Source organism: Ornithorhynchus anatinus, chromosome 2 (genome assembly GCF_004115215.2).
Source record: "Ornithorhynchus anatinus isolate Pmale09 chromosome 2, mOrnAna1.pri.v4, whole genome shotgun sequence".
Taxonomy (NCBI): domain Eukaryota; kingdom Metazoa; phylum Chordata; class Mammalia; order Monotremata; family Ornithorhynchidae; genus Ornithorhynchus; species Ornithorhynchus anatinus.
Genome location: NC_041729.1, coordinates 49,429,108 through 49,452,127, shown reverse-complemented (window position 1 = coordinate 49,452,127; position 23,020 = coordinate 49,429,108). Strand labels below are relative to the sequence as shown.

Sequence of the window (23,020 nt, the reverse complement as noted above, 5' to 3'; positions counted from 1 at the left end):
GTAGCCCATTTCCTCAAATAATAACAATAATAACAATTTTCTGCTTTAAAAATTTTTTTTTTGTATTAGAAAATGAAGGTTGAGCAGTAGGTCAGATCCTCAGATTTTTTTTCCTCTCTGCTTTCCTCGGGTACTTGCAGGTCACCCCACGTAGCCCATTTCCTCAAATAATAACAATAATAACAATTTTATGTGCCGGGCACTGTTCTAAGCTCTGGAGTAGATGGCGTAGTGGATAGAGGCCGGGCCTGGAAATCGAAAGGTCCCGGGGTTCGGATCCGGCTCCGCCATTTGTCTGCTATGCGGCCTTGAGCGGGTCACTAAACTTCTCTGTGCCTCAGTTACCTCATCTGTAAAACGGAGATGGAGACTGTGAGCCCCATGAGGGACAGGGTCCGTGTCCAACATGATTAGCTTGTTCCCACCCCAGCGCTTAGTAAAGAGCACACAGTAAGCGCTTTAACAAATTCCACAGTTATTATGGCAAGCTAATATGTTAGACACAGTCCCTGCCCTATATAGGGCGCACAGTCTTAATCCCCATTTTACAGCTGAGGGAACTGAGGCCCAGAGGAATGAAGTGACTTGTCCAGGGTCACACAGCAGACAAGGGGCGGAGCTGGAATTAGAACCCGGGTCCTTCTGACTCCCAGGCCCTTGCTCTCTCTGCTAGGCCCCGCTGCTTTCTGAAGGAGGGTTACCAGCTACTGTTACGCTCAACTTGAATAGCTGCCAAGCCTAGAGTCCTTAGGGAGTGTGGGATTCCTTAGCGATTGGGAAGACCTGCCCTTAGAGCCCTTTTTTAAGGTAAAGAAATGTCGATGACAGAGCAGTTTAAGCTTGTTGCAGACAGGGAGCATGCCTACCAACCTGGTTACATTGTACTCTTCCAAGCACTCAATAAATATAATTGATAATAATAATAATGATGGCATTTGTTAAGCGCTTACTATGTGCAAAGCACTGTTCTAAGCGCTGGGGAGGATACAAGGTGTTCAGGTTGTCCCATGTAGGGCTCACGGCCTTAATCCCCATTTTACAAATGGGGTAACTGAGGCACAGAGAAGTGAAGTGCCTTGCCCAAAGTCACGCAGCTGACAAGCGGCGGAGCCGGGATTTGAGCCCATGACCTCTGACTCCCAAGCCTGTGCTCTTTCCACTGAGCCGTGCTGCTTCACGTGATGAGTTTGAAAAGAGTAAATCTATCTGCGGGTGACTTTTGCCTTTCGTCCTTGTCCAATTCTTCACCGAATGTCTTAGAAGTCACGGGGCCTTGCTTAAATGTCCTGATCCATTTGCTCCTGGTTATAGCTTGCTATGTGCCAGGCACTGTACTAAGCACTGGGGTAGATTCAAGCTAATCAGGTTGGACCCAATCCATGTCCCACATGGGGCTCCCAGCTTCAAATCCTATAGGTTCCTCCGGTATCTGTCTCCACTTAGAGCTGCCATCATCCGGCTCGTTCTCATGCCTCAATAGCCTTTTTCTTTTCCGCCTCGCTTTTTCCTCCCTCTCTCTCGGGCCCCGTCCTATCCGTGCTAGTCTCTGTTCCGGCAACATCCGATGTTCAGGTTCAGAGATCGTAAAGGAAATCCAGACGAGGGGAATGCAGTCCTCCTCCGGAAAGATAAGCAGACGAGCCGACTGGTTACTAGATTAGCCAGGAGTTAGCCTCTTCACATTTAGGCGGCGGTGTCTTTTGCCCGATTCTTCGTCGTTCCCATCACCTCCACCGTTGGGAGGCATTTAGTAAACATCTGCGTGTGGGGGGGGATGCTAATTCTGTCCTAGTCACTTGACAGAATGGCCCCTAACCTTTCCCAGCATGGACAACGCCTGCGCAGGCCGGCCAGTACAAGGTGTGCCGACTACTAGACCCACTTTGAAACTGGACTGGGAATTGGGCTGAGGTGGGAGGCCATTGATGACCCTCACGGATCCCGGACCGGGGGAGTGGTCTTCTGGACTATAAGCTCGTTGTGGGCAGGGAAGGCATCTCTTTATTGTTATATTTACCCTCCCAGGTGCTGAGGTGCTCCGCACAGAGTAAGCGCTCAATAAATACGATCGAATGAACGAATGAATGCCTCCTCGTACCCGTGCTACGCTGGGCCCACACTGGGAACGAGATGTCACCCGCGCCATTTTGTTGACTTGTACCAGTTTTGCACGATCCTAGAGCATTTCTCGGGGGGAGCACCGGAGTGCCCCGACTCGCTCCGGAGTCGGTATGAACTCCGGCACTGCGTCCCAGCCACAGAACTCGGTCACAGGAGCTGCAGCAAAGGGGCACTCGGCACTGAAAATAATTTAAAAAAGACTTAACGATGGTATTGAAGCGCTTACTATATGCCGAGCACCGTTGTAAGCGCTGGGGTAGATATAAGCTAATCAGGTGGCACACAGTCCCTGTCCGACATGGGGCTCACAGTCTTAATCCCCGTTGTACAGATGAGGGAACTGAGGCTCAGAGAAGTGAAGTGAGTTACCCAAGGTCAGAGCAGCGTGGCATAGTGGATAGAGCACGGGCCTGGGAGTCGGAAGGTCATGGGTTCTCATCCCGGCTCTGCCACTCGTCTGCTGTGTGACCTTGGACAAGTCACTTCACTTCTCTGGGCCTCACGTCCCTCATCTATAAAATGGGGATTGAGTCTGTGAGCTCCACCTAGGACAGGGACTGTGTCCAACCCGATTTGCCTGTATCTACCCCAGCGCTTAGTACGCTGCCTGGCACAAAGTAAGTGCTTAACCAGTACCGCAATTATTATTAGTAAATGGTGGCAGTGGGATTAGAACCCAGGTCGTAAATGGTGGCAGTGGGATTAGAACCCAGGTCCTTCTCTCTCCCAGGCCCGTGCTCTATCCACTTGGCCACGCTGCTTCTTGCTGCTCACAAGTTTCTATGACCTTATTGGTACTGGACAAAAGACAGATCGGTAATAAGCCAGAACACCAGACGGGACAGGCCGGTTGATAGCCTGAAGACTGGCCTCCGCGGGGCTGGGGGCTTTTTATAGAAGCAAAGTGCGCTAGGGAATTCTGCACAAAGCCATGTGTCCAGTCTGTTGTCTGTTAATGTTTATATTTATTGTGCTGACTCTTGGCAGTAAGTCTCATGGCAGGGGAGCCTGACCCGGGACGGAAGCGGGGAGCCTGGTGCACCCCACCATCAATCCCGTATCGTTGCATCATAGCGTCTGGTTGAACTGGAAGTGGTATGGGTTCACCTATTGAAGCAGGATGGTGTAGTGGATAGAGCACGGGCCCGGGAGTCAGAAGGTCATGGGTTCTAATCCCGGCTCCGCCGCTCGTCTGCTGTGTGACCTCGGGCAAATCACTTCACTTCTCTGGGCCCCAGTTCCCTCATCTCTAAATTAGGGATTAAGACTGTGAGTCCCATGCGGTTCAGGCACCGTCCAACCTGATTTGATGTGTCCATCCTAGTGGTTAGTACGGTGCCTGGCACATAGTAAGCGCTTAACAAATACCATAATTATTCATTATTATAGGGGAGTGTTACCTCGCTTTCATGGTTACTCTTGGGGGCTGCTGGGAGTGGACAGAAGCACATGAATCTAGTACCTTCCAGAAGTGAGGTCCCAGCTCATCCAGGAGAAATTGGGGAGCTTCCCACTCCAAAACCTAGCCCGATCCCAGTTAGTCTTTGTGTCAGCCCATCCCTCGCTTGTGGTGTCGGGAGCTGTAACGTTCACGACCCAGGCTCGGCCCGTGAGGAAATCTAAAGATCAATTCTGTTCTGTGAGCTGCAGGCGAGCTGCTTCTTTCTCATACCGGTCGAAATCTTCATTTCTACGATAGGCTTCCAGGAGTATGAATGGGAGCTGGAAGCTTGGGTTAGTGGCAAGATAGCTGGACTGAGAGTTGGGAGACCTGTTGTAGTACTGTACTCTCCCAGGCGCTTAGTACAGTGCTCTGCACACAGTAAGTGCTCAATGTAAGCCCGTCAAAGGGCAGGGATTGTCTCTATCTGTTACCGATTTGTACATTCCAAGCGCTTAGGACAGTGGTCTGCACATAGTAAGGGCTCAATAAATACTATTGAATGAATGAATGAATAAATGAGATTGAATGAATAAATAACCTAACTCCAGTTGGATTCTCTCACTGACTTAGTGGGTGGCCCGGGGTGAGATAAGAAGAGTGGCATTTAAGCGCTTACTATGTGCCAAGCACTGTACTAAGCGTTGGGGTAGATACAAGATGCCAGATAATCAGGTCAGACACAGTCCCTGGCCTACACGGGGCTCACAGCCCAAGTAGGAGGGAGAACAGGTATTGAATCCCCATTTTACAGATGAGGAAAGAGAGGCACAGAGAATTGAAGTGACTTGCCCAGGGTCACATTGTAGGCAAGTGGCAGAGCTGGATATAGAATCCAGGTCCTCTGACTCCCGGGCCTGTGCTCTATCCACTAGGCCACCCTGCTCAAGTCCACCATGAGGCAACTTCTTCATCTGTTCGGTGGGGACCGATCCCTGCCCCAGCCCAGCCATAACAAGATTCCATGAGAAGCAGTGAAAAATATCAGCGGAGAAAAAGAAAGCCATAGCAGTGGTGGTGTTACGTCAGTTAGGAATGTTGGTCCTGTAGCCAGTCAAGTGGTCCTGCAGGCAGTTATTCTTCCTCTGACAGTGGCATCAAAGGACACTTGGAAAAACGGCATTGGTTACCCTCCTTTGCAGCCATTCTTCATTATCATCATTGGTATTTATTGAGCGCTTACCTTGTGCAGAGTACTGTACTAAGCGAGACTGCGAGCCTGTTGTTGGGCAGGGATTGTCTCTATCTGTCGCCGAACATTCCAAGCGCTTAGTCCAGTGCTATGCACACAGTAAGTGCTCGATAAATACGATCGAATGAATGGATGACAGTACAGTTCGACGGAGTTGATAGACACATCCCCTGCCCACAGTGATTCTTTTTTTTTAAATGGTATTTAAGCACGTATTATTAGACTCTGTACTAAACAGTGGGGTAGATTCAAGATAATCGGGTTGGATACAGTCCCTGTCCCACAGAGGACGCTTAGTCTTACTCCCCATTTTACAGGTGAGGCACAGAGAAGTGAAGTGTCTTGCCGAGGGTCACACAGCGGGCAAGTGGCAAAGCATGGATTAGAACCCGGGTCCTCTGACTCCCAGGCCTGTGCTCTTCCCACTGGCCCATGCTGATTCTTTCGCTGATTCTTCTAGATAGAGTTTTGTTATAGAGCAGAGTTTGTGTTCTTGCAAATACCCACCTTAAAGAAATTTTGTGCTGTGGAATTTACCAGCTTGGACTCCGGGCGCGTGTGCTCAAGCCGTTTCTTCTGATACCTCCAAGCGTGGAATCCAGACAGGCTCGTATTGCCAGATAAAAATTCCCCAGTTTCCTAATGGCGTTCTAGCCAGAACACGTGTGTTATGGCACAATTTAGTTTGCCTTGATAGCAAATTAATAGCCCAGTAGCCTGTAGTGCATCCGATCCTCTTTTCCACCTATTAATGCTTGCTCTGGTACAATTATTTATGGCATCGACCGAGCTTTGCTTTTTATCTTTAAGCTAGAGTGGATGCCCCTCATCTTGGAAGGTTGTGAACTGCGACCGTGTGTCTGCTCTCTTTTCATGTCTCATGGTTTTGTTGGTGTTACTCATGGGAGTTCCCACTCAGTCCACTCGCTATCGTTCCAGATTTCAATTTCGAATCTTTTCAGTGGGTCCTTGGAAGAAAGCTGCTTCATTTCCCTGATGATTTTGGTTTCCCTTCTCTAATGATGATAATGTCAGTGCCCAGTACAATGCTCTGCACACAGTAAGTGCTCAGTAAATACGATCGATTGATTTATTGATTATTAATCGCTTCCTATGTGCGAAAGATCATTTTGTTAAGCACTGGGGTAGTTATAGGATGAGCAAATCGAGCACAGTCCCTGTCCTACATGAGGCTTGTAGTCCAAAAAGGACAGTTATTTTGTCCCCGTTTTACAGATGGTCAAAACTGAGGAACAGAGAAGTCAAGGGACTTGGCCAAGGTCACAGAGAAGGCAGATGACTTAGCCAGGACTAAAATCCAGGTGCTGCGACACCCAATCCCAGGACCTTTTCACTAGGCAGACCATGCTGTGCCTGTGAACTATATATAAGTGTTATGACCTTTCTAAGATACAGTCTAAACTACATCTGGAATTTCAAGAGCCAGTATTCCATAGATTTTTGGAAAGCCCAGTGGATAAACTTTGCTTTTTGTGTTTTGATTCCCTTCGTGATAAAATGTAGAAGTTCATTGGCCCAGGGCTGCCACTGGATAATAGGGCAGTGATTAAGAATAATAATTGCGGTTTGTGCTCGCTGTGTACCAAGCACTGTGCTAATAATAATAATAATAATAATAATGATGCCATTTGTTAAGCGCTCACTATGTGCAGAGCACTGTTCTAAGCCCTGGGGAGGATACAGGGTGATCAGGTTGTTCCATGTGGGGCTCACAGTCTTAATCCCCATTTTACAGATGAGGGAACTGAGGCACAGAGAAGTTAAGTGACTTGCCCACAGTCACACGGCTGACAAGCTGTGTCAGAGTCGGGATTTGAACCCCTGACCTCTGACTCCCCAGCCCGTGCCCTTTCCACTGAGCCACACTGCGCCAGAGTAGATGGAAGATAATCGGATGGGACCCAGTCCCCGAACGGCACGAGGCTCACCATCCGAGGTGGGGAGAGAGCAGGTATTTTAATCCTCATTTTACCGATGAGGAAACTGAGGCACAGAGAAGTTAAGTGGTCTGCCCAGGGTCACGCAGCCCACGTGAGGCAGAGCTGGGATTGGAGTCCCGGTTTCGCCTCTGCCCTTTCCGCTCTTCTCACTAGAACCCACTGCGCCTTGAGGGAACCGTCAACAGTGGGGTCGCGGTCTCCTTCCTGGGTCTTGATTGGTAGCGCAGATGATTCAGGAGCAGTTCCAGTTTCAGGAGAAACCAAGTGGAGGTGGTATTTTGCCGAGGGTGGGTTTGTCTCCAGGGCTCAGAGATCAGCCCGGGTCTCGCTCCGCCGAGGTCCTTTCTGGAAAATAGCCAGTGTCCAAGCGGGGTGAAAGCAAACCTCCACCGAAACTTGCAATTTACCTCTGCAGTGGCGTTTGCCCTTGGGTGGTTAGTTCGTAGACGCGGCTGCGCCCGTCGGGAAAGAGTCTCACGCCTCAGACATCTCCTGTCTGGTCAGCTGCTGAAGGAAAAAGGATCCTTGTCATTTTCTTGGGGCGAAGCGTGATGGATGCGGGGAAGCTGACGAGCTCCTGTCCAGGCAGCTCCTCCGGCTCGCCCTCTACCCGCTGTGACTTCTCCAGCCAAGCGCTCCTGACCCAAAGGGACCTTTCTGCGTGTGGGTGGAGTTGGGCTACCCTGACCAGTGGAACCTTGCCAGGAGGGCTCCGGTTTCTCTTTGGCAGCAGAACTTGTGTGAGTTCAGACGACTGCGCCCAAGTCAGAGCCCTCTAATAATAGACTCTGCTTCGGAGACATGATTCCTGCTTGGGGAAGCCATCCTTCTCCGGGATTTGTGCCGTTGTGAAATCCGTTAGCTCTCTGCAGCCTGTGAGCCCAATTCAATTGTTTTCGTTGATCGCTTACCGTGTGCAAATCACTGTACTAAGTGCTTGGGAGAATACAGTGTAACAGTAAAAGACATATTCCCTGACCACGAGGAGCTTCCAGTCTAGAGGGGGAGGTACCTTCTCACTTCCAGGCCACCTCCATCTTGTCTTGGGCCGGGCCTCTTCAGAGCTGTAGATGGTACATTCATTCAGTTGTATTTATTGAGCGCTTACTGTGCGCAGAGTACTGTACTAAGCACTTGGGGAAAGTACACTACAACAATAAACAGTGACATTCCCTGCCCTCAACGAGCGCACAGTCTAGAATGGGGGAGATGGACATCAAGACAATAAAATTATGTAAATAGGTGCTTCGGGGCTGGGAGCGGGGAAGGGCAGAGGGAGCAAGTCAGGGCACTGTGAGACTGGAGAGAGGGAGAGAGGTCGGGGCTGGTGATGTAGATTTGGGTGGCATCTGCATAGAAGTGGTAGTTGAAGCCGTGGTAGGGAATGAGTCTTCCAAGGGAGGGAGTGTAGAGATTCATATCCTACAGGGCTTCTTTGGGTTTTCAGGAAACGTTGCAGGAATAAGGTCGGGGCATCTGCTGTTAAAATGTTTCGACGGGGTGGCCCCAATGGGACACTGGATGTGGAAGCTTAACTCCGGTGCAACGTGGGGAGCTCCTGATCTTGAAGTTTGGCTTCTGGATCCCTTCGTCGCCTTCGGATCTGGAGAGCAGAAGTAGTCCAGCGCCCTTCCGGGTGTTCTGGGAGGTGGGTAGGTCAGGAGGTCCTCCCATCACCATATAATAATAATAATAATGATGATAATATCTGATAAGCACTTACTCTGTGCCAGGCACTGTATTAAACCCCATGTGGGACAGACACAGTGTCCAACCCAATTTGCTTATATCCTCTCCAGAGCTTAGTACGGTGCCTGGTGCTTAACAAATACCATAATTATTGTTATTATTACTAAGCCCTGGGGTGGATAGAGGCAAATCAAGTCCCACCTGGGGCTCACACTCTCAATCCCCAATTTCCAGGTGAGGTAACCGAGGCCCAGAGAAGGGAAGTGACTTGCCCAAAGTCACACAGCAGACAGGTGGAAGATATGGGATTAGAATCCATGACCTTCTGACTCCCAGGCCCGAGTTCCATCCCATGTGCCGTGCTGTTTCTCTGAGCCACAGAACCACTCTTGAGTTTTCAGGGGAGAAGCGATTTGTGTATGATGTCGTACGGAATGCTATGAGCATGAGGGTGCTTTAGAGGTATGAGAAGTCATGTTATTTTATCTCCTTCCTTCCTTTCCATTCCGGGGAGGAACATTTTTCTCTCTACTTTCCTCCTGGGGCCCTCCAGGAGTTAAGCCAGGTCCTGATTTTAAAAAGACTGGATTTGGCGTAGCTCAAATCTTTGTTCTTTCCCCGCTTCTTATCCTCGCCCATTCGGATCCAGTTTGTATGCTTTGCTCTTCCAAAGCCAATCTCCTCATGTTGGTTGTAGAATGTATGCTCCGGGTGGGCAGATATTGCATCTACCATCTCTGTCGAACTGTACTTTCCCAAGTGCTCTGCACCCATGGCTGTGTGACCTGGGGCAGATCACTTCTCTGGGCCTCAGTTTCCTCAGCTGTAAAATGGGGGTTCATTATCAGTTCTTCCTCCTACTTAGACTGCAAGCCCCATGTGGGTCAGGGCCCGTGTCTGATTCGATTCATTTGTCTCTACAGAGAAGTCGTGTGGTTTCTTGGATAGAGTACAGGCCTGGGAGTTGGAAGAACCTGGGTTCGTTCATTCGCTCATTCATTCAATCGTATTTATTGAGCGCTCACTGTGTGCAGAGCACTGTACTAAGCGCTTGGAAAGGACAGTTCGGCAACGGATAGAGACATCCTGGGCTCTAATCCCGACTCTGCCACATGTCTGCTGTGTGACCTTGCGCAAGTCACTTCACTTCTCTGTACCTCAGTTACTTCATCTGTAAATTGGAGATTAGGACGGTGAACCCCATCTGGGACAGGGACTTGGTCAAGTCCAATTTGCATATATCCACCCCAGCACTTAATACAGTGTCTGGCACATAGTGAGCACTTAAGAAATACCATTATTATTAGTATTACTATTATTATTATTATGCCAGTACTTAGAACGGTGCTTGGCACATAGTAAGTGCCTAGTAAATACAATTTAAAAAAAAAAGGTTTCCTGACTAGCCGTTGCTTTGACACAATAAATACCAAAGATGACCCTATTTGTGGGGATGCTCCGGTGACCTTCCCCTCCCCACCCCTCTGGCTCTCAGGGGAGTAAAGACAGATCTGTTGGTTCACGGGCTCCCTTACCGTCGCCCCCCCCCCCCCCAGGAATACCAGTGTGGCTCAATGGAAAGAGCATGGGCTTTGGAGTCAGAGGTCATGGGTTCGAATCCCGGCTCGGCCACTTGTCAGCTGTGTGACTGTGGGCAAGTCACTTAACTTCTCGGTGCCTCAGTTACCTCATCTGTAAAATGGGGATTAAGACTGTGAGCCCCATGTGGGACAACCTGATTCCCCTGTGTCTACCCCAGCGCTTAGAACAGTGCTCAGCACATAGTAAGCACTTAATAAATACCAACATTATTATTATTATTATTGTTACTTCTGGGGTCCTCCTTTACCTTAGGCCGGTAAGGTGGAGAGGCAGTGAGGACAGTCAGATGGCCTTTCCATCATGGTTCAGACTTTCAGCAGCAGCACCTGGCTGCAACCGTTCAAAGAGATGCCCAGGTGTAGAGTCACCAAGAGGTGAGAAGGCAGAGCCAAGTGAGGCCTGATGAGGTTAACCTGGTCCCAGGAGCAGCCCCTCTCCACCTGACTGCTCAGGTCCTCGGAGGAAAAAAGCCATTGAGGATCCTCTAGGGTTTCTGAAGCCACAGGCTCAAGTGTTACCCCGGTGGGTCTGGTGGGGGTGGGTGGAGAGGGCATCAAGGGGATCTTGGAGGCCAAGGCTGGAGAGTTTTGAACAGTACTGGCCGGACCTAGACCTCTCTCTCATCTCTCTTGCCACTGACCTCTTGCTCACGCTCTCCCTTCTGCCTGGAGTAGCTTCTCTCTGTGCCTCTGGTAGACCCCTGATATCCCCCATCTTCAAGACTCTGACACAACCACATCTCAAGGAGGCCTTCTCAGCTCCAGATCCTATTTTCCCTGCCTCCTTCCACTTCAGCCCTTCCATGTCACCTAAGCTCTTGGGCCCTTATAATTATGGTATTTGTTAGGCGCTTACTATGTTTCGAGCGCTGGGATAGATACAAGGTAATTAGGTTGTCCCAGGTGGGGCTCACAGTCGTAGTCCCCATTTTACAGATGAAGTAACTGAGGCACAGAGAAGTTAAGTGACTTGCCCAAAGTCACACAGCTGCTAAGTGCCGGAGCCGGGTTTAGAACCCACGACTTCTGACTCCCAAGCCTGATCTCTTTCCACTAAGTCGTGCTGCTTCTCTTCTCCTCTCTCCTCCCCATCCGGTGCTCTAATTCCTCTCCCCTTCCCTACCTGGAGCGTGGAGCGTGGGAAGAGCGGGTTTGTTTGGTTCCCTCCGTGTACTGCTGCAGCCCTGAAAAGGCAAACCCAGACTGGGCCGTGTAGCTCAAGGCCGTTACAGCCTGCACTTTTCAGGGGCCTCTGTTGGCTCTGAGCCTACTGTTTGGGCGTTCCAAAGAAGTCTGAAAGGGCAAGGGGTGGGGGGGTGGATTAGACTGGTCTGAACCCAACCTAAAGGTCACATGGGGCTTTAGATCAGGGTGGATCCTGAGGGAGGTTGGGGAGGGACAGAACAGATGGGTTTGTCACGGGAGCTCTGGTAGGGGACAGGTTGAACCATTTTGAGACATGCCGATTGTCAATAGGAGATGGTTAAAAACTTCCCCCCGAGACTCGATAGTTGGTTTTCTTTTTCCTTCCTTCTGCCTCTTCTTCTCAGCTTTTGTTTCATCTCCCCATCAAATAGAACGTAACTTATTTTCACTCAGAAGATGCCTTATTTGTAGCACGGGAATGACTGTATTTGTAACGCGGAAAGCAGCGTGGCCTAGTGGATAGAGCGCGGGCCTGGGAGTCAGGCGGACCTGGGTTCTAATCCTGACTCTGCCACTTGTCTGCTGTGTGTCCTTGGGCACTTAAATTCTCTGTGCCTCAGTTACCTCACCTGTAAAATCGGAATTAAGGTTGTGAGCCCCATGCGGATCATGGACTGTGTCCAACCTGATTATCCTGGATCTACCCCGGCGCTTGATTCGGTGCCTGGCATTAGTAAGTGCTCAACAGATACCTTATTTTTTTAAAAAAGGGGTGGACGGGCAGGCCCCATTTGCCGTAAGGTTGGTGACCTTCATCTCCAGGCACTGCTGTAATCTCTGCAATTGGGAACATGCCAGATTGCACAAGGCACTGAACCAGCAGGCTGAGGGGGACGTGGTGGTAATGGGGAGTGGGTTACTGTTAGAGAAAAAGGGGGAAGTAGTCTTGGAATTTTTAATCTAGGACCCGCTTGGCTACAGGGGTGACTAATGGTAAGCGTGACTAAGCCGAATAGTTGGATGTCATCCGGGGGCTGCAGAATTCTTCCATTTGATTCCTCTATCCTGTTTCTCATGAACAGTGATTCCTCTGTCCCTGTTTCTCATACACAGCTTCAACGATAAAACTTTCTCTCATTCAGGGAGTTAACTCTTTGACCCAGACAGATTACAAAGATGGGTTAAATCAAAGGTGCGTGTTTCTCACGCCAAGGTCAGAATTGCACGGAGCCAAGAAAATGAATTTGGTTCCCGGGCCCGAGTGAGTCATCGGCTGACTTAGTTCTGGGTGTGTGGGAGAGGGTGAGGATAGCCAAAATTACTGATCCCGAATGTCCAGTGAGATCACCGTCAGACATTCAAGAGCTGTGAGAGATTGGGGTTTGGGGAGAGCTCACGAGAGTGGTGATTTTTACATGTGAACTGCTTCCTCTTCCACTTTTCTTTGCAGAAATCACTGTCCGTGATTACAATCTGTTGCCTTCCCGAGTGTTTAGATCAGTGCGTAGTGTATAGTTCAGCCTATACTTCACTGTGCTGCCGGGGCCATTTTTCTAGAAAAATGTTCAGTCCATGTTTCCCCACTCCTTAAGAACCTCCGGTGGTTGCCCATCCACCTCTGCATCAAACAAATTCCTTACCATCAGCTTTAAAGTACTCAATCCTACTTCCTATCTACATACCTCGCTGTGTGTCTCTATCTGTTGCCGAATTGTACATTCCAAGCGCTTAGTACAGCGCTCTGCACATAGGAAGCACTCAATAAATACTATTGAATGAATGAATGAATGAATGAATGCTGTCCTACAGCACAGACTGCATACTTGGTTCCTCTAATGCCAACCTATTCAGCGTACCTCGATCTCATCTATCTCATCGTCGACCTCTCGCCCACATCATGCCTCTGGCCTGGAACGTCCTCCCTCTTCATCTGCAACCGACAATCGCTCTCCCCACTTTCAAAGCCTTTTTTAAAGGCACGTGTCCTTCAAGTGGTCTTCCCTGACCGATCCCTCATTTCCTCTTCTCCCACTCCCTTGCACTTGAATCTGCTCTCTTTTTCACCCCTCCCTCAGCCCTACAGCACTTATGTGCCAATCCATAATTTATACTAATGTCTCTCTCCCCCGCAGTCAGCGCTCAATAAGTGCGAGTGATTGATTCAGTGTTCTGCACTCAGGAAGTGCTCAATAAATACTTCTGATGGTGATGATAATTAAAAAAGAACCCCACTCGGTGAATTATATTTGACTGCTGGGTCAAAGTAGAGCACTGTAGGAGAGTATCCCAGAAGCAAACGTCAGTCATTTCTCCCTAGGGATTTATTATCTAGTGGGGGAGATAGATAGGGTGGGATTATTTACAAGTGGCAGCAAGGGGAAGAAGTCTATAGCAGCACAGATATGTTGGATTGAAATAGTTGAATAGCTAATTGAATGTACGTAAGTGATGGGGATAGACAACCCCTAAGAGTGGCTGTTGATTTGAACGGTAGAGATGGGAATTAATCAGGGAGAGCTTCTCGGAGGAGATGGGGATTTTTAGGAGTGCTCTGAAGATGAAGAGAGTTGTGGTCTGACATGCTTAAAGCGGAACAGAGTTCCGGGCTCTGGAGTTTGGGAGGAGTGAAGTGTGAGTTGGTGGGGCATAAGGGATATAGTTGGGGAAAGTTGATAGTCAGTGCTTCTCTAGCTCCAGCTTGCTCATTTTGCCCTAACCTCGCCTGTCTCACCACAAGCCCCTTTCCCACGTCCTCCTTTTGGCCTGGAACTCCCTTCCTTTCTAAATACACCAGACAATCACTCTCCCCACCTCCAAAACCTTATTAGGAGCACATCTCTTCCAAGAGGCCTTCCCCGACTAGGCCCTCATTTCCCTGGCTCCCTCTTCCTTCTGCGTCGTCTATGCACTGGTGTCTGGACTTTTGTGCATTTGGTATTCTCCCCGCCCTCAACCCCAGAATACTTATGAACATATCTATAAATTACATATAAATTATTTATATTAATGTGCCTGTAGCACATTTGGGCAGGCAGTGTATTGTACTCTCAAAGTGCTCAGTACCATGTTCTGCACTCAGTAGGTGCTCAGCAAATATCGTTGACTGACCATTGATTGAGAATTTTGAAGCTAATGGTAAGGAATTCTTGCTTCATGCAGAGAAATGGGTTGCCATTGGAGGTTTTTGAAGACTGGAGGGAGGTGTTCTGAGTTACGTTCTAAGATGATGGTCCGGTCCCATATTCTCTTGCTATTAATAATGATTTTCCAAGCCATGGACATTGTGTGCTTGGGGAAACAGAGCTTACAAGTAAGTACAGAAAAGTTGACAGGTTCACTCTTCCCTCAAGGCACCACACAAGAAGTAAGAAGATTGAAGAAGGCTAGTCCAGTGAGGAGGCAGACACAGGAGGCTGATGAGACGCAGAAGTAGAGGGCTAGTTGGGAGGAGAGGAAACGGTGCATCTAGGAACTGTGGAGGAAGAACTGGCAGATTGAGGCCGAAAGATTTTTTTTTTTTTAACTTTACCATCAGCATGTCTTCTTAGAATGTAAATGTGGACCCCACATCATCAGCAGCAGCAGCAGCAGTGGGCTCCTCCCCCTCTCCCTTCCCCTTCCTTCAGCACTGTACTCGTCGGCTCAACTGTATATATTTTCATTACCCTATTTATTTTGTTAATGAGATGTACATCACCTTGATTCTATTTATCTGCTTTTGTTTTAATGAGACGTTCGTCCCCTTGATTCTATTTATTGCTATTGTTTTTGTCTGTCCGTCTCCCCCGATTAGACTGTAAGCCCATCAAAGGGCAGGGACTGTCTCTATCTGTTACCGATTTGTACATTCCAAGCGCTTAGTACAGTGCTCTGCACATAGTAAGCGCTCAATAAATACTATTGAATGAATGAATGAATCATCATTGGTATTTATTGAGTGCTTTCTGTGTGCAGAGCACAGTACTTTGTGCTCTGGAGAATACAACAGAGTTGGTAGATACGTTCCCTGTCCCGAACCAGCTTGCCATCTAGCTTATATACACATTCAGAGAAGCAGCGTGGCTCAGTGGAAAGAGCACGGACTTGAGAGTCAGAGGTCATGGGTTCTAGTCCCGACCCTATCGCTTGTCAGCCATGTGACCTTGGGCAAGTGACTTAACTTCTCTGTGCCTCAGTTACCTCATCTGTAAAATGGGGATGAAGACTGTGAGCCCTACGTGGGACAACCTGATAACCTTGTACCTATCCCAGCGCTTAGAACAGTGCTTGGCACATAGTAAACGCCTAACAAATACCAACATTATTATTAACATAATTATTCTTAATTTACTTTCTTTAATGTCCGTCTCCCAAGTCTAGACTGTGAACTCCTTGTGGGCAGGGAACATGTCTACCAACTCTATTGTACTCTGCCAAGTGCATACTACAGTGCTCTGCACACAGTATGGTAAACACCATCGAGTAATATGGCCATAATAGGTTTTCAATACACATTTTAGTTAGAATGCTGTTACGGAATTAGGAAATGTTCTTCCAGCGAAAGCCTGTTTGGATATAACACGTGACATAGTGCATATACGCGGGATTGATTACAGTGAGGGTACAATGGGTCTTTTTTTTCTTTTTAAGCATCAGTTTTTTCAACAACGCAACCCCATCGTGTATAGAACGGTGTGTTTTTGTGGTGCATGTCACTATTGTTTATGAACTTTTTGTCGATCTCCTTCAGAATCTGAGGGATGGAATCCCAGCAAAGGAAACCGCCTCCTGAACGTGGTGGAAGAGAATCGGTCCGCTCACTTGGTTTCTGATTTTTCTCCTCAGGACTGGAACGTAACATGGCACACCTACAATCCCGACTTCACCAAGTGCTTTCAGAACACATTCCTGGTGTGGGTGCCTTGTGTTTACCTCTGGACATGTTTCCCACTCTATTTCCTCTATCTCTGCCGTCACGACAGAGGCTACATCCAAATGACACATCTCAACAAAGCCAAAACTGTAAGTGATCATGATTTCAGATCTGGGGTAGATGTGGGGCTGTGACGGGTGATGGAACCTGGGCCGGATGGAGTTACAGGACCAGGCCCAAGATGGAGTTAGAAATGTCGGGGAGAGGGAGGAAGGGGAGAATGCCTCATTGGTCTTTGGTTTGGCCCACCTGGGCCCAACCTGACTCCTCTGAAGAAGGTGATTTACAGGGTTATGCTCTCTCAGTTGTTTCCAAGTGTTTGTGGGATTTGTTGTTCCAGTCACCAAGCAAGGCCTCGGGGCACATTTGGGACAGCGTGGAACATGTGTGTGTGGAGCCACTGGTTGTCAGGGAACCAGGGTCCCTCCCTCCAGTTATGTGCCTGGGCAAGTCTGACGTGGAGGGACGTCGACCCTCCCCACTCGCCTCTCACCTGACTCACTGTGCCGTGGCCTGGTTTGAGCCTGGGTGTCGGCCAGGTCCGCCCATACCCTCGTTGGACCCCAAGGGATGAGTTCCTTCTTCTTCCCTCTTACTGTACTTGAGAACAAAATCTTCAGAGGATGAAGTTTCCGATGCAGCCTACAAATTTAGATTGCAAGACATTTTTCCCATCAAATTAAGTTGCTCCCCTATTAGATCGTAAGCGCTTCGAAGGCAGAAGCTGTGTGTTTTACTTCTGTTGTATGTTCCCCAAATACCGATTACAGGGTTCTGCGTGCAGACCTTCAGATACTGTTACTGAGTAGACTGTTATCAATTAATATTTGCGTGCTTGCTGTACTAAAGCATTTAGGAGAGGACAATGCAACAGAGCAGCGGGGCAGAGTGGATAGAACACGGGCCTGGGAGTAAAAAGGTCATGGGTTCTAATTCCGGCTCTGCCGATTGTCTGCTGTGTGACTTTGGACAAGTCACTTCACTTCTGTGCTTCAGTTACTTCATCTGTAAAATGGAGATTGAGACTGAGCACCATGTGGGACAGGGACTGGGTCCAACCCAATTGGCTTGTTCCCACCCCAGCGCCTAGCACAGTGCCTGGCCTATAGTCAGTGCTTAACAGATAACATAATTATTATCATTATTACATGTTTCCTGCCCATAAAGAACTTAGTCTAGAGGGGGAATTATTACCCATCCCCCCAATTGACTGTTACTACTATTGTTACAAAAAGTTGTTCAAAGTGCTTCCTTCTAACAAAATCTAAAATGGGAGCCTCTATTTTGTTATAATGAGGTTTTGCTCTAGTCTCTGGTTTTTCCATGGTATTTGTTAAGCACTGACCATATGCCAGGCACTGTACTAAGCGCTCAGGTAGATACAAGCTAATCAGGTTGGTCACAGTCCCCGTTCCACAAGGGGCTCACATTTACAGATTGAGTCGCAGAGAAATGAGGTGACCTTCCCAAGGTCTCACGGCAGACAAGTGGCGGAGCTGGGATAAGAACCCAGGACTTTCTGACTCCCAGGCCCGTGCTCTACCTACTAGACCACTCCGCTTCTCTCGTGGGGTCTTTATAGAAACAGCCCTCCTCCAAGTTGGTTGGGAGCTTCATACTTTGTGCCTGGGCAGTTGGAGGACATAGGTTTTTCTGGCAGCTTTTGCTTTCACTCCCTCCCACCCCACAAACTCTGTATGCTGAGGACCTTGAGAGGGTGGAGTTGACTAACATAGATGGCCTTGGTTGTACAGGGATGTTCCTGTTTCCTTCCTTTGCAAACCAGGCGAGAGCTACACCTGCTCTTCTCAGGCCTCCCTCCTGTCTGGTTCACTCGGTCAATCAGTCGATCCATCGGTGGTATTTGAGTGCTACTGTGTGCAGAGCACTGTAGTAAGCATTTGGGAGACTGCAGTGCACACTCTAGTCCCGTGTGCTGGTAGGGAATCTCTTGAGGGAGGAGAGAAAGGGGCCAGCGTCTCCTCTGAACAATAATAATAATAATATTTGTTAAGCACTTACCATGTGCCAGGCACTCTTCTAAGCACTGGGGTAGATACAAGATAGGGTTGGACACCGTTCCTGTCCCGCATAGGGCTCACAGTCTTAACCCCATTTTACAAATGAGGGAACGGAGGAAGCGGATGTGGGTACATGTGTAGGGGAAAATGAAATTCAGAGATAGTGTGGCTAAATGAAGTCCCCCAGACGGCAAAACATTTAGTAATCAAATGCTTCAAGTTCTCCGTACTAAACCACAGTAATCAGTAAAAACAGTTAAATTTTTCCCTTATCGCCCTCTCCAGACCCATGCCCCAATTGTACTCTCTTTTAGTCATAATGGGCAGGGAAAAAAGTCTAAGCCCCAACAGCAGGATACAGGAGAAGGAGAAACCAAGGGCTTCATATCCCCCCGCCAGACTGTAAACTCCTTGAGGGCAGGAATCATGTCTGCTGATCCTGTTGTACTCTCCCAAATGTTTAGTTCAGTACTCTGCACACAGTTAGCCCTCATTAAATACCATTGATTGATTGACTTATGATTGAGATGAGCTTTTAGGTCCCTCCAAAAGTTGATGTAAATATCAAGCGCAGTAACTGGAAATTTTCTTCCCCATCATTCTTGTTTCTCTTGCAGGCCTTGGGCTTTTTACTGTGGATAGTCTGCTGGGCAGACCTGTTCTACTCTTTCTGGGAAAGAAGTCAGAGCATTTTCCGGGCTCCAGTTTTTCTCGTCAGCCCGACTCTTTTGGGCATAACAATGGCAAGTATGATCCTTCTCGTGTTGGTCAATTTTTGGGTGAAGAATGCCCACTTCAACCATTCTGATCTCAGTAGTTCTCTCACCCTCCCATCTATCCAGTCTGTTTTGACCACGTGTAAATTCCATTGTCGAATAGACCCCTACAAGAAATGAGATGCTACAATGAGACGTAGCGTCCGAAACAGTGCTCCTCCCTGAGTTCTGGGCTCGCTTAAAAGCCCGAAAGAAGGCCGGAGTGCGTGTGAACTGAGGCCGGATTAAAGTCACCTCACTGACCCTCGACTTCTCATGAAGATTCTGTTCAGATTTACCCCGCGGGGAGAGGTGGACTGCAACTGCCCTCACCCCTTGTGCAGCGGGAGAATCGAAACCGTGGATGAGTGCTGGTGGGGGTTCAGACTCCTCCTTCTAAGGCCAGTGCTCTCCCCACTGGTCCACCCTGCCCCTTGGACCACATCTCTGCCAGGTTCTCTCTCCCTGGTAGAAGAGATGCCATTCCTGATTTATTTTTATTTTTTTTTAATGGTGTTGATTCCCATTTATTTTCTCCAGAGACCACAGGGAATGGCGGTGACAGCACATGATGTATTTACATATGACTTTGCCATCCCCCTTTAATCATCATCATGTGATTTTTTTTTTTTTCAAACTCTAGAAACGTAGATGGGTCTCATGATTTTGTTACTAGCCTATTGGCTCAACTAGCACAGTGCTGACCCTTTTGTGGCCTTCCACTCATCACTTGAAAATTGATTGTTTTCGGGTAGGGAAATCCCTCGGTCTGTGGGGTCTCTTAGAGGTCAGTGACTAATAGCAAGGGCTCATATATAAATATATATATATATTTAAATACATTTAATTGCCGGGCCCACGAGGGGCATTCACCCAATGATAGACACAGAATGTGTTGCTGAGTCAGTCAGCGAACAAGATATGGGGAGCACTGGTAGGTGAAGCTGTCAAGGTGTGAAGAGGGCTCTCTGGGGAGGGCAGAATACTTTCTCAGCTCGCGACCTCTGGTATTCACTGCCTCCCTGCCTCCCTCCCCCTGCCCAGCTCTCACTCATCCCCGCTCCCCGCCCTTACCATTGGAGGGCAGGCGAGGAAGGCAGGGGTGATCTCTGGCCTCAGCCTCCAGATTGGAAGCAGTCCAGAAATATTGCACTCAGCAAGAGAACTGGCTGAACAGCACCGTGGTGTGGTGGATAGAGCACGGGCCTGGGAGTCAGAACGATCTCTCTGCCACCTGTCTGCTGTGTGACCTTGGGCAAGTCACTTTACTTGTCTGTGCCTCAGTACCTCATCTGTAAAACGGGGATTGAGACCGAGAGCTCCTCGTGGGACAGGGACTGGGTTCAACCCGATTTACTTGTATCCTCTCTAAAGATTAGTACAGTGCCTGACGCATAGTGAGCGCTTAATGAATACCACAGTTATTATTATTCTTGTCCCTTGGCTACCGTTGCTTGTCCCATGGGATGGAAGTGGCTCAGGGCATGGGGTCGGGCATCTGTGGTGCCTCCCTGGACTTCTACAAGCCTAGGGATCTGTCCCTGGGTGCCTTGCACGATTCTTCGGTCAGGGCAAGACCGGAGTAAGACGTCTCCCCTCCCTCTGCTTCTGCAGCACTCCTGGAAGGCGTGGAGCCATGAGCAGGAATATTCCCTGGAGCTCAAAGTGGGACTTAACCGGAGTCAGTGGAGGAAGGGTCTCTCTAGGCCCCTTCCGTATCCGGACAGCAGCTCCACCAAGTTCAATCAATCAGTCAAATTCATTGAGTGCTAACTGTGCGAAGAGCACTGTACTAAATGCTTGGGAGAATACAATATAACAAAGTTGGTAGACATGTTCTCTGCCCTCAGTGAGTTTACAGCTAAGGGTTCCACCACTGGCAGTGGGGATCTTCAGGGAAGCATAAAGCAACACTTGACCTCAAGGAATTTATAATCCCTTCAAGGAAAGCATAACAGTTGGAGTCACAAAACACAGGAAAGATAATGGCAAAGACTGATAAAACCCACGGCAAGAAGAAATACGAGTTCACGTCACCAAGAAACTCAAATGACAGTGAAGTAAGCAATTTGGTCCAGACTTGGGGAGAGAGGACAAAGGAGAAGCTTCTAGGGAGAAGCTGTGGCTTGGGGAGGCAACCCCAAAAGTTCAGATGAGGGCTGGAAGTTTGGTATCGCGGCTGATCTCCTCAAGTCCCTGGAAACTGACTGTGGAACCCCTCGCCCGAGGGGAGGGTTTGCCCTGCCTTTTCACCGATGCCATGGTGCTTGACAGTTATCCTCATGTCTTCCTGTTTATTGTGTGTTCCAGCTGCTTGCTACTTTTCTAATTCAGTGTGAGAGAAGGAAAGGAGTCCAGTCCTCAGGGGTCATGCTGATTTTCTGGCTCATAGCCCTGCTGTGTGCCATCATCATTTTTCGATCCAAAGTCCTGCATTCCTTGAAAGTGGTAAGTGATCACTGCCATCGTTTTCCCCCACTCCCCAATTCTCAGGGACCATATAACTGCTCACTTGTCTGTATTTTCTGGTCTTAAGCACTATCCTAAGTGCTTGGAAGGCTACAGTGCAACAGAGTTGATAGACATGCTCCCTGCCCACAGTGAGTTGATAGTCTGGCGGGGAGGGGGGACATATCGCTTTCTGAGGTTTGCGTTCCTCACTTCGGGAATGGGTTAGTCAGGGCGTGACTATTCCTCCAAGAATTAACTCCGCCACTAGCAAAAGTGTCCTTACAGTCAGGCTTGCAAGTCATTTTGGCAGCCTGTTGGCTCAGAAAACCTTTCATGAGCATTTCACTTCTCCTCAGTCTGTCTCTTGCTATTTGATTTAAAGAAAGGAAAGTGGCCTTAAAAGTGTCTTGTCCTTTTATCAGTAGTAACCTTTGACTTTGGGGATTTGAGTAGAACATAGCACAGCCTCTTGGCCTCTTCAGGACAAAGGGGGCGGGGGAGGGGGAAGAGAGAGAGAGAGAGAGAGAGATGTGTGTTTTCTGAACTCCACTTCTTTTATCAAGAACAGAAGAAATGGATTTGCCCTTGATCATAGAGGATTAAATCTTGAGAAGCCCTTGGCTCACATTATATATAGCTCAGCTGTCAACCTCAGCATAACCATGTGACTAGAGTATTGGCTGTGGGATAGAGAATCGGATTATAGTTCTGCTTTGCCACCGACTCATAACGTAGCTTCAGGAAAAATCACTTCTCCTCTCTGTCCTTTAGTTTCCCCCTTTGTAAAATGGGGATAAGAATTCTTACCACACCCTCCCGCTTTCTAGGGATGCGGGGAGGACAGATGAGAGGGCAAACGTGAAACTGCTTGGAGTCCTAAGGAGGAGAAGCTTAAGGGGACATTTAAGGAGTCATTCTCACAATCGAGTAATATGAAAGCCCCTCTAGGTGCTGGATGCTATTCTAGGTATTACAGGACTTAAAGAAAGCATCTTTAAAAATCCACTATATACTAATCTTATCTGCATAATAAATCTATTTATATTGATGTCTGTCTTCCCCTTTCTAGACTGTAAGCCCTCTGTGGGCAGGGATCATCTCTCTTTATTGCTGAATTGTACTTTCCAAGCGCTTAGTCCAGTGCTCTGCACACAGTAAGCGCTCAATAAATACGATTGAATGAAATGAATGAATGAATCTGCACGGATTGGAATTTCAACGAGAAGATTTGCTTTTAATCACAAGTAATAACACTCCTTGTTTTCAGGTAGCCCCATTCTTTAAAAGTATGGTCACAAAGGGTCTTTTCATTCAGTAGTATTTAATGAGCGCTTACTATGTGCAGACCATTTTGACCCTCGTAATTTTCCTGTAATATAGGGATCGGCTAGTGGCATTCTCTCAATTATATAGACAAGTGAGCTCAGGGCCAGAGAGGTTAAGTGACTTGCATCTGGTCACACAGCCAATCTCTGGCAGAGTTTGGGACTAGAACCTTGGTCGCCTTCCTTTCAATCGAGTTGTCTGTCCAGCAGTGTGCCAGCTTCAAAAACCCTGCTGCCCTCTGTTTAGAAGAAAGACTGCTGATAATGTAGCGATAGGTATTGCTGAACAAAAGAAAGTTTCCAGACATCCTTAAATCTTCCTGACAGGGATGCTAAAAGAATTTGATGCCATCATTTCTTTAGGGGAAGCCAGCTGGCGAAGGAAGTGTGTGAGGGTGTCTCTAT

The 23,020-nt window shown here is 48.3% G+C and overlaps 1 protein-coding gene across 2 annotated transcripts in view; it reads left to right on the top strand.

Annotated features, from left to right (window-relative positions):
• Window positions 1–23,020, top strand: part of ABCC1 (ATP binding cassette subfamily C member 1) — a 115,984-nt gene that overhangs the window by 20,241 nt on the left and 72,723 nt on the right. For both annotated transcript variants that reach the window (XM_029054615.2, XM_029054610.2), the window contains exons 2-4: window positions 15,976–16,152; window positions 18,702–18,827; window positions 21,150–21,287. In XM_029054615.2, the coding sequence (XP_028910448.1) occupies window positions 15,976–16,152; window positions 18,702–18,827; window positions 21,150–21,287 (441 nt within the window). The remainder of the gene's footprint in view (window positions 1–15,975; window positions 16,153–18,701; window positions 18,828–21,149; window positions 21,288–23,020) is intronic.